The following is a 16,029-nucleotide window of genomic DNA, read 5'->3' on the forward strand; positions in this document are numbered from 1 at the left end:
CTCGGGGGGCGTGGGGGGGGGGGCCGAGCGGCGCGGGGGCGCGCGGCAGGGGGCGGGGCTCCGGGGGGCTTGCGGCGCGGGGCAGGGGTCGGGGTGGGGGCTTGCGGCGCGGGGGCCGCGCAGTGCAGGGGGCGGGGCGGAGGCGCGCGGCACGGGGCGGAGCTCTGGGGGGCTTGCGGCGCGGGGCAGGGGTCGGGGTGGGGGCTTGCGGCGCGGAGGCCGCGCAGTGCAGGGGGCGGGGCGGGCGGGGTGGGCGGGGGCGCGCGGCAGGGGGCGGGGCTCCGGGGGCGCGCGGCGCGGGGCAGCGGGCGACGTGGGGGCGCGCGGCGCGGCGCGGCGCGGGGGGCGGGACTCCTAGGGGCGCGCGGTGCACAGCCCGGGCGCGCGGGGCTGGCGGGCGCGGCGCTGCCAATCGCAGACAAAGGCCGCCCCAGTGAATCATGTGGTGCCGGGGGAGGAAGTGCGGCTTATTTTCTTTCCTCCAGTCGCCGGGCTCTGGGTGGAGCGCGATGCTCGGAGACCCCCGCGGGGGCGGCGGCGGCCGCGAGCCCAGATGAAGCCCGAGCGCCCCGGCCGTGCCGTAGCGCCCCCGGCCCGATGGAGGCCCAGCCGTGGGACCCCCTACGCAACGACTCGCTGCCGCCTACGCTGACCCCGGCCGTACCCCCCTACGTGAAGCTCGGCCTCACTATCGTCTACACCGTGTTCTATTCGCTGCTCTTCTTGTTCATCTACGTGCAGCTCTGGCTGGTGCTGCGCTACCGCCACAAGCGGCTCAGCTACCAGAGCGTCTTCCTCTTCCTCTGCCTCTTCTGGGCCTCCCTGCGGACGGTTCTCTTCTCCTTCTACTTCAAAGACTTCGTGGCGGCCAATGCGCTCAGCCCCTTCGTCTTCTGGCTGCTCTACTGCTTCCCCGTGTGCCTCCAGTTCTTCACCCTCACGCTGATGAACTTGTATTTCACGCAGGTGAGTCTCGGGAGGCCGCCCCCGCGGGCGGGAGGCACCTGGAGGGCGCTCACCTGGAGGGGGCGATGGCAGCCGCCGGGGCGGGTCACAGAGCCACCGGCCTGCGAGGGTCCGGGGAAGAAGCATTGGTTCTGGGGTGGTCCGAGCCCTGTCCTACCTGCAGGCCGTTGTCCCAGGTAACGCCCTCCCATTCCCAAGGGAGGCGAGGGAGAAGGGACAGGAAAGTGAAGGCTGGAGGCCACCGCAGCCTCTGCTCTCAGCTCAGCATCACCCAGTGGGTATGGTCCTCCGTGCGCGGGGAGCAGCATCTCCGTGCACACAGGAGAATCGGTATTGATGGGAGGTGTGCCCCCCAGGGACACTCGAACCCTAGAGTTTTCCCTCTATCCCCTCATCCCAAAGGATCTAACCCCCCAGCCCGGAAAGATCACCTGCACGTTGGCCTCCAGGTTGGGGCCAGACACTGGCTTTGTGAGGCAGGGTGGGACTGCCCTGTTTTGGATGGGATGTTTTGAGCCTCCAGAGTGGGAGCCCTGCTGAAGTGCAGCTTGCTAACTCATTCCACAGGATTGCTAAACAGCAGTCGGGGCAACACCCAGCTCCTGAGCTGATGCGGCGGGAAGTCAGGGTTGCTGTCTGAGCTCATCTGAGAGGCCCCGAGAAAAAGCCGTAAAAGTTTGCTGGGGCCCTTTTACAGGCACACGGGAGTCGTTTTAGGAGGCAGATTGTTAATAAGCTAACGGGAGAACGTGCGAATTGACTTGGCTGCTGTGACGGTTGACTTAATGAAGTACAGTAATTGGAAAGTACTTTGCAAATACTGTGTAAAAGCATTGCATAAAGGTGTAATAGCACAATACCGTCGTCATCATCATTGTCATCTCTGCTTCTCATTAGCTTTCCAAGCACTAAAATGTCCATTTTCACTAGGACCCTGCCCAGGGGTGAGGCACCAACCACATCACCTGGTAAGGGGAATTTGTACCAGCAAGCATTCCATTCCTTTTAATAGTGTCCTTATTTATTAAAAGAAAATGCTGTTGCTTTAAAAAAAAAAAAAAAGGGAAAAAAGAAAAGTTAGAAAACGGATTGCCCTGGTGTAGTGGGAGCCCCTGACTGAAAATTTGGAGGAAATACTTTTGGCTAAAAACTAACATATGTACCCTTTAGTAGCTATTATAATCTTATCAAAAGGGATCTATACTCAAAGCCTTCTCCTCGGTCCAGTGTATCAGCATATTTTCCAGTCCACAAGTAATGTGTATCATCTGTCCAAATACAACTTTTAAACCCGAAAACCAGTTCAGGCAGTCAGCTACGTTGCAGACACTCTGGCTTGTTCATTGGATGGAAAGGGCTGATTCCAGCAAGATACGTAAGTCAGGTAGGTTGATGTTCCTTCAAGAACTGTGACGATGATCTGATTGCATATTGAGATCTTTATTCTGGTCCCTTTCTGAGAAAAAAAGGGCAGCGTAAAGCACTGCCATGGCTCTCTGGCACTCACATGCAAATTCTGCACTCAGAGCTGGATTAGGGGCAGGGCTTCACATTTTCTGCACCATCTGCTGGCTGGTGAGTAAATGCTGAGCGAGGGAAAGAGTGACCAGGCCCACAGCCTTGCAAGCCAAGAGGCTGCAAGCCACCACTCTAGCTTCTTTGTAACTGTCAGGACTTGTTTTCTTTATATCTCCAGGGTGGCTGGCAGGGGCAAGTGGTACTAACTGGTGGCATCTCAGACCCTGGCAGAGAAGCCATTCTCTGGCTTCCTGGCAGATACTCTGATACTTCTGGGGTGTTATAAAGGGGTCGCCCTTTGACTCCCTGCTCAGATGCCCCTCTCCCCCCTCCCCTCCCACATGCCTTCTCTTAGGCAGGGTTCTCAACCACTGGAATGGCTGGGGGACCTTTAAGGATTACTGCGGCCTGGGGCCCTTCTTAGAGCACATAAATCCGATTTCGGAGGGTGGCGGGTAGTGGCTAACAATGAAGAAGCCTGTGCTGTGTGCTAGGCTTGGTTCTAAGCGGTTTGTCTTATTTATTCTTCCCAACAACCCTCTGAGGGAAGTACGGATGGTGTCCCCATTTTTCAGAGGTGGGTCAGGGAGGTTGTATGACTCACTCAAGGTCACACGACCAGTGAGCCCTGGAGCCAGGAGTCGTCCCTCCTCCCCCACCTCCTCACCCCGCCACCAGACCAGGCTGTACAGCAGAGGCTCCGAGGCCAAGGCTGCCAGCTTCTGGGCCAGGGCAGCCCTGCACGAGGCAGGTCTGTCTGCAGAGCTGGGGTGGAGGGTCTGGCGGGGGGGGCGGCCGGGAAGGGCCGGGTTGGGGGGTGAGTTCAGCAGCGTCTGGGCAGCCGTCTCCCCCAGCTGTTCTCTCTCCTAATTTGGGGTCTGGCCCTCAGACTCCTGGGGTTCCTGGGTGTGACTGAATGCGGCGGGCTCAGCTGCCCCCTGGTTCAGCCTTGTCTTGAGCCCTGGGGCAGATTCCTGCCATTACAGGCTGGTTTGAGGAAGGAAAAGGAGAAGTGAGGCCTCTCGGTGGGGAAGAGGTGGTGTGATTACTGGACACTGAGGCAGGAGCCAGCACCTACTGCGCCTTAGAGTGCGGTGGGGAAGCTGCAGGGGGGTTACTGTGGGCGCCTGGGGCTCAGGGTGGGCCAGCAAAGGCCTGTGAATCCGGGCAGCACCTGGCGTGTCTCCCAGGGCCAGTTACCGACCTGCTGCAGGACAAGGGCAGCGCTAGCGCTCTCCCCAGGGTTGGAGCGGGTTAAAGGAGGTGCCCTCTGTGCTGCATCCTTCCGCCCCTCCTCTCCCTCAGTTAAGGTGCTCTTTCTGCATCTCCTAATAGCCGGAGCCCAGACTCTGGCCAAACCACAGTCCTGAACGTCAGGCCCCAGCACTGGCTCAGCCCTTTATCAGCCCACTGTGTCATTGAAATAATTTTTCCCACCAACCTGCAGCTTTTATGTTTGTCAAACGGCAGTGGCCCTGGGCCTCCCATTGCGGGGAGGATGGAAGTCAACAGTTCCTCACAGCTGTAGCTCGCAACGCTGAGTCAAAGGGACTGGGGGGTCCAGCCCTTCATTCGGCAGATGAGGCAGCCGAGGCCTCGGGGATTCTGGTGACTTGTGCTGGGTCCCCCAGCCAGGCACACAGAGCCAGGAAGAGTGCTTGCTGCACACAACACCCTGCAACTCAATGCATCCTGGTCCGGGAACGAGGAGGCAGCTGGAAGGCTAATCCAGGGACCCTGTCTTCTCCACCCCACCGGGAAAAGGGAGGTGGTGACCTCAGGCATAAGTGGATCTCGCTAGGCCTCTTGGCAGTCAATTTAATCAAGAAATGTTTACCGAATCTGTTGTGTGCCAGGCCCTAATCTAGGAGTTGTGAAGAGGGAAGCTTCTAGGCCTCTTGATGATTATGAAGAAGTAAGAAGCTTAGGAATACACACTTAGGAAGCCTTTGCTGGTCCCCAAGTACCTTATTTCAAAGCTAGGAGCACACAGTTGCACAGGGGCCGGGAATCCTCACCTCTGCACCAACCGTGGCTGCCCGGCCCCTGGCAGCGGCTCCTCGTGGTCACTCAGTGGACTCACAGCTGCCAGAGCTGTGTGTGTGTGTGTGTGTGTGTGTGTGTGTGTGTGTGTGTGTGTCTGTACACACACACACACATGCAGGACCAGGAGAAGTTTCTTTATTAACGTTCAGTCTACCATCTACCACCAGCACTCCCCAGGAAGTCACTTCCTGATTTTACTTCTAAAAACTGCCGCCCAAGAAGAAGCTTTCCAATTTTAACAGCCCGATTTCGCAAGATCTGTCCTCCAAGCACTAGCTCTTTGTTCTCTCTGTCCCCCACTCTTGTGGCTTCAATGCCGAAGGGCTCGCCTGCCAACGTCAGGGGAACCAAATTTCCTTCACAGCCTCCGCACTCGTGGGAACAGTTAGCCTCTTCTCAGCGTATCTGAGCTCCAGCCCATTGACCAGGAAGCCGTGAATTCTCAACAGCAGAGGCTGAGCTGAGAATGGTCAGTGTTGTCCCTGTGCTGTGAGCCCAGACCTGTGGCTCCCATTCCCATTGGAGCCTGGGTCTGGTCCCACACAGCCTCACGCCTGTAGGTTTTTGCTGCATCCTTTTGCTCCCCTGCCTTTCCCTGGGTCAGACGAGCAGGGACTAGCAGGGAGGCAGAAAGAGAGCATCATCGTAAGGCCCTTTTCATTGCTCAGGTGGGTGGTGTGCGGCAGTGCCCTTCCCGCCAGAGGGCTGTGATGCGCCCCCATCTTCCAGCCCCCAGAGACGTCAGCTCGGAGGTTCCGGGTGGAGCAGTGAGGACTGGTCTGATTGGATAAGAGCATTGATGAAATTGATGCCACTCATCCGAATGACATTCCTAAGAGTGTCAGGTTTTTGGAAGCATCATAGTGTGTGATCCCAGGATCTGTTTTCATCCACTGATTCCTGATCGCCTTGCAGTTCCAGGGAGAGGAGAGAAGCCTCTTCCCTGTTCTAGGTCTGGCACGTCTGTTGTCTCAGGACGGAAATGGCCTCAGCACACAGGTGACCATACCTGGCACGTAGGCACCCCCAGAGGTCCGCAGAGCTTGTAAATATTTTACTTTTGATTCATCCTGTGGCTAAAGTTTAGAGCCTGTTAACCTCTGAGGACAGAGGAGGTCCGAGTGGTTTTACTCTTGAGTGGGTTATTTCCTCAAACTTGGGCGTGGAGGACACAGGAAAGGAAGTCCAGACAGTGCCCGAGTCAGTATTTTAAACCTTGTGTGTCACATATGGTCTCTGTTGCATGTTGTTCTTTCTTTTTTAGACATCTCTTTAAAAACATAAAAACGATTCTTAGCTCACAGGCCATACGGTAACAGGCTGCAGGCTGAACTTGGTCCTCGGCACAAGGTTAGGACAAAGCTGGCGTGTGTCACCAAGCTCCCATCCCACCTTGCCGTTATTTTTACTGTGACAGGTCCTCGGGCACGTTGGAAACAGGCCGTGGCTTCTCAGCTTGTGGTTAGAGTGTCGTTCACTCAGCGAACAGATCTCATCAATCACCTGCACACGGGTATCTGGGCTCAGAGACAGTAAGCTGGAATTTGTGCCCTGAGGGGCCACAGACTATAGGGAAAGATAGACAAACTGAGGCAGCAGTGCCGGGAGCCACATGCCACCCACAGCACCCGGGGGAGGGGGCACCTGTCCCGGCCTGCGAGGCGTGGGGGAGCTGGGGAGACACAGACGAGGGGCCTTGGGCTGGACATCTTGTGATGTCACCTTTAATGACAGACACACCGGTCAGGCTACATAGTGTGTAAAGCACAGGGTAAACGTCTGCACACACTGCTCTCCTCGCTCCCCAGACCTAAGAGCCGTCAGAGGTCACGTTGCCCATCAGGCCATGTGACGGTCTGTTGGTTGTGTGTGACCGGGGACAGACAGGGAGGGACGTGGGCCGAATGTGAGCCCGGCTGGCTCCTGTGGGCCCAGCCCCGGCAGGACCACAGCCCTGTCCTGATGAGACTGCATCACTGTCCGCACAGAGGCCCTGGTCCTCCCAGCTTTCAGTCGCACAGTCTACTGACATGACCTTGGAGACACATTTCACTCACTCGACAAGTGTGTTCTTAAAATTGGGGTGAAATTCACGTCCCGTAAAATTAACCATTTTAATATGTATGACTTAGTGGCATTTAGTACATTCACATTATTATGCAACGATCACCTCTGTTCAGTTCCAGAACATTTTCATCCCTCCAAAAAGACCCTCCACGCCCATTGAGCAGTCACTCCCTTTCCCCCGCTCACCCCAGTCCCTGGCGGACACCGATCTACTTTCTGTGGACTGGCCTGTCCTGTATACTTCACATCAAAAGAGTCATACACTAAGTGGCCTTTCATGTCTGGCTTCTTTCACTCAGCACGACGTTTTCGAGGTTCATCCGTGTCGTAGGGTGTGTCACTAGCCCATTCCTTTTTAAGGCTGGCTGACGTTCCATCACAAGTGTGTTCCACAGTTCGCTTACCCACTCATCTGCAGAGGACACTAAGGTTGCTTCAGCACGTGTTTCTGAGTGTCTGTTATTCCCTGGAGGCTGTGCAGATTGGGTGAAGGTCACACGTAGTTCCTGCTTTCAGGGAACTTGGCGTTGAACAGGGAGAAGAAGAGACCACGTAAATTCTGTCTCCATGGTGCCAGTGGCCCATGTGACTTAGTGACAGTCCTTACAGTGGTGACACCAGGTGCGAGATGTTTCTGATAGAAGATTGGGGGCTTAATTCACTCCGTCATCTCTGTAATTCTCCCTCTAGGACACACGCTTTAAACAGAACCAATGGCTTTGCTACTATTTAAGTATAAGTCAAATCCTTTCACCCTGCTTTGTTCACGGCAGCCTCTTGGGGTCCAGGCCACCACCAGGATGGAAGAGTGAAGCTGGGGGAGGGCTGGCCCCGACCCTTGGGGCCATGCGGAGCTGTGTCACCCCTCCCACGACAGACTTGGTGGCATGTGTTGCTTCCTCTTGGGTTCTCCCTGCTCGGGGTGGGACATTCTCAGTTCCCTTCATTGCTTCTGATGGGATATGGGTTTGTCCCTCACCGTCCTGGTCATTATCCCAGGTGTCTCCATCCAGTGTCCTTCAGTGAGTTGGGGGCAGCGCAGCAGCAGACCCGCGTCTCGCTCCCCGAGAGCAGTTTCTGTCACCACGTTCCTTCCCCTGGAGGAGGTACCGCCGGCCGTCCTCTTGGGCAGAATACAGGAGCATCCTCTGACCTCGTCTGAGTCTGTTTGGCTGCTACAATGAAACACGACAGACTGGGCCGCTTCAACACCAGGAATTTCTTTTTCCTCTTCTTTCTTTCTTTTTTTTTTTAACAATCCATTGCTTTCTTTTCTTTCTTTAAAAATTTTTTATTTTATATTGGAGTATAGTTGATTTACAGTGTTGTTAGTTTCAGGTGTGCAGCAGAGTGATTCAGTTATACATATGCATATATCTGTTCTTTTTCAAATTCTTTTCACATTTAGGATTATTACAAGATATTGAGTCCCCTGTGCTATACAGTAGGTCCTTGTTGGTTGTCTGTTTTATCTATAGTGGTATGTATTTGTCAGTCCCAAACTCCTAATTTATCCCCCCCCGCTCCACCTCTCCCCTTTGGTAACCATAAGTTTGTTTTCTATGCCTGTGAGTCTGTTTCTCTTTTGTAAATAAGTTCTTCTGTATCATTTTTTTTAGATTTCACATATGAGTGATATATTTGTCTTTCTCTGTCTGACTTACTTTCCTTAGTATGATAATCTCTGGGTCCATCCATGTTGCTGCAAATGGCATTATTTCATTCTTTTTTATGGCTGAGTACTATTCCATTGTATATATGTACTACATCTTCTTTATCCATTCCTCTGTTGATGGACATTTAGGTTACTTCTTTGTCTTGGCTATTGTAAATAGTGCTGCTATGAACATTGGGGTGCGTGTACCTTTTCGAATTATAGTTTTCTCTGGATATATGCCCAGGAGTGGGATTGCTGGATTGTGTGGTAGCTCTATTTGTAGTTTTTTAAGGAACCTCCATACTGTTCTCCATAGTGGCTGCACCAGTTTACATTCCCACCAACAGTGTAGGAGGATTCCCTTTTCTCCACACCCTCTCCAGCATTTATTGTTTGTAGACTTTTTGATGAGGGCTGTTCTGACTAACACTAGACACTTCGCTCTCTCAGGAGGCTGGTCGCCTGAGGGCAGGGTGTCGGTAGGGTCGGGCTCTGGCAAGGGCCTCTTCCTGCTTGCAGACAGCCGGCTTCCCGTCGCGTCCTCACGTGGTAGGGAACAGAGGGAGGCTCCTTGGGGTCCCTTTGATAAGAGCACCAATCCCACCCACGAGGACTCCACCCTCTTGACCTGAGTGTTCAGAGGCCTCCCCTCCTAATACCATCACAGTGGGGGTTAGGATTTCAACCTGTGAATTTGGGGCGGACACAAACATGCAGTTCATAAAAAATACCACACTGCTCCCAGCAAGGGCAGGAGTTCCAGGAAACCTCAGAATTGTCCTTCCTTCCGAGGCAGAAAGTTATTTTCTGGAGGGAAAAAAACCCCTGAGGCCTCTTCACTACCTATTCTGTAGTTCGTACATCATTTGCCGAGAGGATTGGGGTCCAGTGGCGAGCCGTGGCCCGATGCTGCTGCAGCCACACGAAAGCCTGAAGCCTTGGGGCCCGGCTGGCTGGTAACCCAGCTAAGCTTCCTAGGTGGAGAAATGTATCTTCCGTGCTATGGTGTGTTAACCTTATTTAAGCCTTTACCTTATTTAAGCGTTTAGAACAATTATGGGCAGGGCCCTGGCAGGTAAACTGTGAACTGCCATCGTGGCAGGAGCAGTTCAGAAACATCGTACCGAACATGGTACCTTGTGTGGCCACAGCCCTCCCTCCCGCAGAGGGAGATGCCTGCCAGGGAGGCTGATGGGCGTTGTTCACCTCCACCTGCGCCAGTGAGGTGACCCGGGCTGCCCTGGGGGCGGCTGGGCCCGCGTCCCTCCCCTACAAGTCAGGCCCACCCCCACTTAGAAGCAAGGCTGCAGCGATCCCTGTGGGGCTGGGATCCCTCTGGGAACTTCGTGTCATCGTTTTGAAAGGAGAAGTTACCGTGATGAACATTCGTACTGACCCTCTTATCTTACAGGGGGACCCTGAGGCCCAGGAGCGTAAAAGAGAGTTTATCAGGGGTGAGCAAAGAAGCAGGTTCAGGGAATTCCCTGGTGGTCCAGTGGTCAGGGCTTGGTGCTTTCACTGCCGTGGGCCTGGATTCAATCCCTGGTCCGGGAACTAAGATCCCACCAGCCGAGCGCGGCCAAAAAAAAAAAGGCAGGTTCATGGCAGTCTGGCCAGCTGCGCACCCCTGAACCCAGACGCTCGGGTAGCAAGAGATGACACAGGAAAAATCAGGGCGCCTGAAGGCCAGCGTTCAGTGTGTCGTCAGGTGGCCTTGAGGGCCTTTGGACAGGCGTGCCCTCCAGGGTGCTGCTGCCCGTCGTGGGTGGTACCTGTGGGCCTGACTTGACCAGTGTGGAGCCCAGAGTCTGTGGGGTGGCCTGGCGGGTGCTGGTGATGTTGGATGGAGGTGCAGTTCAGTTGATAGGGACAGAGAGGCTCTGGTGAGCCGCCGGGGCGGGTGGAGGAGAGAGGAGCTTGGCTGGACCCCTGGGAACTGGAGCAGGAGAGGAGCCTTCCGGAAGGGAGGGGGCAGGTGGAGACGCCTGTATCCCGCGAGACCTCATCCCTTCATCATTTGCAAAGGGGTCCTGAGACTACAGGGCAGAGAAGTGTGAGGCTGAGCTCCTGCCTTCGTGGGGCTCCCAGGCTGACTGGGGATAGGCTACACACACACACACACACACACAGACACACACAGACACACACAGACACACACAGACACACAGACACACACACAGACACACACACACACACACACACACACACACACACACACGCCTGAGGAGGGCTCTCCGGTGCTGGCTCAGCTGGACAGGAAGGGCAGCAGAGCTCTCAGGAGAGCGGGAGAAGGCTGAGGATGCTTCCGGGGAGTTCTGGGCTTTACAGAAGTTCAGAGGAGAGGGAGCATCAATGTTGGTCCGGAGATCACAAATGAAAGCAGCTCGCCTAAGTGCTGGGGGGCCTCTGTCCCGACGGTCAGCGTGAGGCCAGGCAGTGAGTAGGACTGGCTCCCTGAACCACGCACTTGCCAAGTTCAAAGACAGGAGATGACAGGGTGAAGACCTGACCTTGGGAGCCAGTCACCTCCCTGGGGGCCTGTCACACCTGCCCAGGTGGGGGCACAGAGCACGTCTTGGCTCCAGGCTGCTGCACCCAGAATGACTTGGCATGGACAGCATACTCCTTTTTCTATCATGGGGTTCTGTGGCTTTTTTTGAGGAAATTTTATTTTTCATTCAAGCATAGTTGATTCACGGTGTTGTGTTAGTGTCAGGTATCCAGCCAAGTGATTCAGTTATACATATACATAAATCTGTTCTTTTTCAGCTTCCTTTCCCTTATGGGGAGTAGAGTTCCCTGAGCTGTACAGTTGGTCCTTGTTGGTTATCTATTTTACGTATTCTGTGGCTTTAAAAACAGGACCAGTGTCTGCAGACGTAGAGACATCGCCGCCCTCGCTCTTAGAGAGTTGACCTTGCGGGGACTGCTATGCGGAGGGAGACGTCCTGCATTTGAATTCAGCGGGCTCCAAAAATTTAGAAACTGCAGGTTGAGTCACCCTGCTCTGGTGAATGAGGGTGCTTAGCATGTGGAAACACAGACTAATGACTGTCACCCAGGGCGACCAGGGCCTCAGGGTTTGCATAATTTCCCCAATATATCAGGAAGTGGCCAACAGAGAGGGATCACAAGCGCAAATCGTGAATGTGTCAGTGGTTCCTAAACTTCTTGAGTACGAAAGTTCCTTTTATGGTCAAGAGAGCATTTATGATCACCGTTTAGCAGCTGTGCATTTAGAATCGTGGTTTGAGAGCGTTTGCAGGGACTGGTAGTAATAATATAGCAGCAGGAGGGGCAGCAAACACAGAAATGCTGAGATAGTGTCTGGTAGGTGGCAGGCATTTGGCTGAGTACTCTTATCTGTGGTAATTCACCCAATCTTCACAAAAACCTATGAGGTGGGCACTATTATTAGTCTCATTTTACAGATGAGGTACTTGAAGCACAGAGAGGTTAGGTAACTTTTCTAAAGTCACACAGCTGATTATTGGTGGAGCCAAGATTCAAGCCCAGGGGAGCCAGCTCCGGAGTCCACACTCTTTTTTTTTTTTTTCCAAGTTTTTGTAATATATACATATACATTTATTTATTTATTTATTTATTTATGCATAACCCGCCCAGCGTGGGTTGCAGGATCTTAGTTTCCTGACCAGGGATCAAGCCAGGGCCATGGCAGCTCCTCCATGAACTGAGTCCTAACCACTGGACCGCCAGGGAATTCCCCAGAGTCCACACTCTTAACCATCTTTAGGCGTCTCTCTGCTGGAGATGGACACACAGCTGTGACCTGCAGACGGTGGAATACCCAGCCTTAGTGAGAACGCATGAATGAGAGCCAAGTGTCTCAGCATCGATACATTGTAAATACCTTGTGACAGGTGAACAGACAAGTTGCAGAAGCGTATGGAAGGCATTGATTCGAACAAAGTGAGAAACCATGCACGATGGGACTATATATTGTTTATCCTCGTAAAAGCAGAAGCCTGCTGGCTATCAGAACACCACAGTCAGGTGGCCATTCCCTCTGCAGAGGAGGGAGGGATCAGAACCAAGGAGAGAGACGCTGGGGGCTTCAATGGTGTCTTTTTATTTATTAGAAATAAAATGAACTGGAGCGAACAGGGCAGTGTCAAAGGTGACTGAACTGCATGGTGGGTAGTGAATTTTGGTTACTTTATTTCTTTGTGTATATGTGACATAGTTTATAGTAAAGTTTAAACCTACTATAAATGTGTAACATTTTCAAACGAATTTGCATACATACATTTAAAAATAGTATGTGAGAGAGAGAGGAGGAGGAGGCAGAGATTGGTTTAGACATGCGTCTGTGCTTGGTACACACAGAGTTACAGACCTTCTTGGGGCTAACTGTGAGGGTCTCCAGGGGCCTCAGCCCCCGGGCGGGACCACAGACACAGAAGCAGGTGTGTAGCCTGGGGTCTGGAGCCTGTTCAGGATGGGAGGGTTGTGAAGTGTCCACCTGCCTGTTTTCTTCTAAAGGGGCAGCGCTTCAGGAAGAGGTGGCACTGAAGCGGAGACTCGGTGACGCGGGTCGTGCTCTGGGGGTGTGGGGGTGGGTGTGGAATTTATAAAGCAAAATGGCCACATAGAGAAATTGTGAATAAAGTGCAGGTCTGGAGGCATAGCGCTTCATTGAGCTGTCACGGACGCTGCCTCTGGGGACAGAAGAGGTTACTTTTGTTTAGTTTCTCTGAATGCACACGGGTCACTGTCATCCCCACAAGGAAGAGCCTGGGACGTTTCTGCCAGAAGCAGCCAGCATGCTTCATTAGGAAAAATGATTGTAAAGCAGCAAAGGCCAGCTGGGGTTGGTAGGAGGAAAACACAGGCAAGCAGGACTTCAAAGGGTGGGAACAGAAGGGGTGAGCCGTTCAGGGGCTGTAATTTATGAGGGGAGGGAGGCCGAGGGCAGCAGCTGCTTCTAGAACCTTTGTACTTCTGTCACCCGTGTACGTCATAGGCGGCTCTCTGGGCCCTCCTGCGTCATCCGGGAGGTGGCGGGAAGGGCCTGGGGTTGCCCAGAGGGCACAGAGCCCCACGGGTGGGCGGGAGGGGTGCTGGGAACAGAGGCGGGCTCTCCCCACCCCAGCCTCCCTCCCTGGGGCCAGCTTGGGGGTGGGGACGTCCTCCCGCTTCCCCAAACTGGAATTAAACCTTCAGAAAGTCACCTGGCTTTCCCGTTCTGGGCGTCAGTTCTAGGTAGGACTCCGCAAGGCCGTGGAAATGATGCTGAGACCGACAGGAATGGGTGCGGGGAAGATGCTTTAGTCCCACAACAGGATGGGAGTTTCCATGGAAACTGCTGCTCTGCCCCTCTCTCTCGGCCGCAACCCTGCCTCCTGCCTCTCCTTCCCTCTGCTCTGCCATCCCGGGGGTCCCGGGGCCCAGGCTCCTGATCTTAAACCAGGTCCTAGTGCCCTTGAATAATCTCTCTCGCGTTTCACAAACACATTTTTAAAGAGTAGCTGATGCTCTAGAATAGCCTCCCCGCTGCCACTTCCTCCTGCCTCCCCCGCTTCCCCTCCAGGCCCCTCCCCATCTGCCCAGCCCCCCACGGTTATACAGTACTACTTCCGAGCAGCGGCTGGCACCCTGATGGTCCCTCACCCAGGCCTCTCTCTCCCCCTTTGCCCGCCTACGCGCCACTGGCACCCCCGGGCCAGCTCCTTGCCTGCCGTTCTGCTCCTTTATGTTGACTGAGACCAGTTCACACTCTGTACTGTTCTCCATTTAAAGCTCTACATCCACAGACTTGCCCAACCATCACCACCATCAATTTCAGAACATTTTTTTTATTGAAGTATAATTGATTTACAAGGTTGTGTTCATTTCTGCTGTACAGCACAGTGATTCAGTTATGCATATATACACATTCTTTTTCATATTCTTTTCCATTATGGTTTATCACAGGATATTGAATATAGTTCCCTGGGCTCTACAGTAGGACCTGTTGTTTATCCATCCTACAGATAATAGTTTGCATCTGCTAACCCCAGACTCCCAATCCGTCCCTCCCTCACCCTCACCCCCGCTTGGCAACCACAGGTCTGTTCTCTATGTCTGTGAGTCTGTTTCTGGTTCATAAAAGTTCAGAACATTTTTCTATCACCCCCAGAAGAAACCCTGGAGCTCTTAGCAGTCACCCACACTTCTCCCCAGCCCCCAGACCCAGGCAACCGCTAAGCTACATTCTGTCTTTGTTTTCCCTGTAAACATACACCTCTGTTTTCACCTTCTCTCTGAACCCCTAGTCCAGGCCCTTTGTCTCTGGTCCCCCACCCCTGCCCCCCTCTAAAAGCACAGCTCTGATTTCAGATTGTGTGGCTTCTACTGAAAGCCTTCTGATTCTCTTACAGGCAAGTGCATGTGCCTTACCTGACTAAAGGCTGCTGCCTGGACTTGTATCCTAGCCTAGCCTGCTGTCCACCTGGCCCACCCCAGGGGGTCCAGGTTCCCCGCAGGGTGTCTCACTTCCTCACAACTCACACCCCCCTCACACCATGTCTGTATCTGGTTGTAGTTTCTGGAGGTCAGGACCAACGTTTCCTTATTTTCACAATTCTCGGTTCCAGATCTGGCGCTGTGTCAGCTGAGCTGTCACCAATACCACCAGTCTGAATGTGGGGAGAATTTGAATTTTTGTCTGACCTCACTTGTTCCCCAGCCACTCACAGGTCCCTGTCGTCCTGCCCTCCCATCTGGCAGGTCTGGTTTTGCAGGGAGCCAGCGGAGCCCGCACTGTCCGTAGCAGGGGCTGTAAGATGTGAAGGAGTAATTCGTCCTTGTCTGCCTCCCCCTCAGGAGCCCTGTCCTCCTCCCAGCCGGATTCCTGCTGAGGTCAGTGGGAACCAACGCAGACTCTAGGAGATGGGCAGCCCGATAAGAGAGCAGGAGTCAGCCCCGGAGGGTTAGCTCCACTTCTGGGCACTAATCAATCTTCAGTGAATTTCCCTGGAACACAGACAGGAGTGGGGGAGGGGTGAGTAGGAGAGATTTAGAATTTTTTTTTTTGAAAACTTGGTCCAGGCATTTACGTACTGTATTTAATGAGGGCAGAAATGACGCTGCAATTAAATGTATAGTGTGTCAGTTTAACACGCCAGGAATTTAAATGCAACTTTGAGCAACTTAGGTTTAAGGATTAACTTGAGGACAGGGCAGAGTTTCTAAGCACAACTTGCAAAGGCCCAGGTGAATTCAAGACATAAACAGTTGACCCTTGAACAACATGGGTCCGCCTAGATGTGGATTTTTTTTCCACAGTGGATACTACAGAACTACATGATCTGCGGTTGGTTGAGTCTGTGGTTACAAGGAAGCCGCCTTTATGCTGTAGGCCCATGATAAATTCTACTTGGATTTTCACCTGCATGGAGGGTCAGGGAGCCCCTGACCCTCTCGTCGTTCAGGGGTCAACCGTAATTGCCACAAATTATAAAGAGTGGACAGAGCGTTTACAAATCATGGCTGAGGCTTTGATTTTGATGTCGTTATCTGTCACCGTGGCTTTTAGCTTAGAGAGGATCCAATGGTTTATTTCGTGTCAGACTGTCCCCTTACCTGGTGATGACTTTTCTCCTCCAGGCTGCGATGTGGACTTAATGAGGATCTAAGTTTTGCGGGGTTTCCCCATCTTTTACAGGATGGGCCTTTGGGTTCCTTTTGGGGTAGAATGCTTTGACCTGGGGGACCCCTTGGTTGGTGTTCACGGGGGTGAAGGCTGAGTATGATTTTAAAGTTGTCATTTTTTC

General features: G+C 53.5%; 1 protein-coding gene across 1 annotated transcript in view; it reads left to right on the top strand.

Moving 5' to 3' along the window:
• The first annotated feature begins 486 nt into the window (after positions 1 to 486).
• GPR137B (G protein-coupled receptor 137B) overlaps positions 487 to 16,029 on the top strand; it is a 52,825-nt gene continuing 37,282 nt past the window's right edge. The window contains exon 1 of the mRNA XM_082673224.1: positions 487 to 966. Coding sequence (XP_082529350.1) covers positions 598 to 966 — 369 coding nt within the window. The 5' untranslated portion in view covers positions 487 to 597. The remainder of the gene's footprint in view (positions 967 to 16,029) is intronic.

The sequence above is a fragment of the Grampus griseus genome (genome assembly GCF_964374135.1).
Source record: "Grampus griseus genome assembly, chromosome: 16".
Classification (NCBI taxonomy): Eukaryota; Metazoa; Chordata; class Mammalia; order Artiodactyla; family Delphinidae; genus Grampus; species Grampus griseus.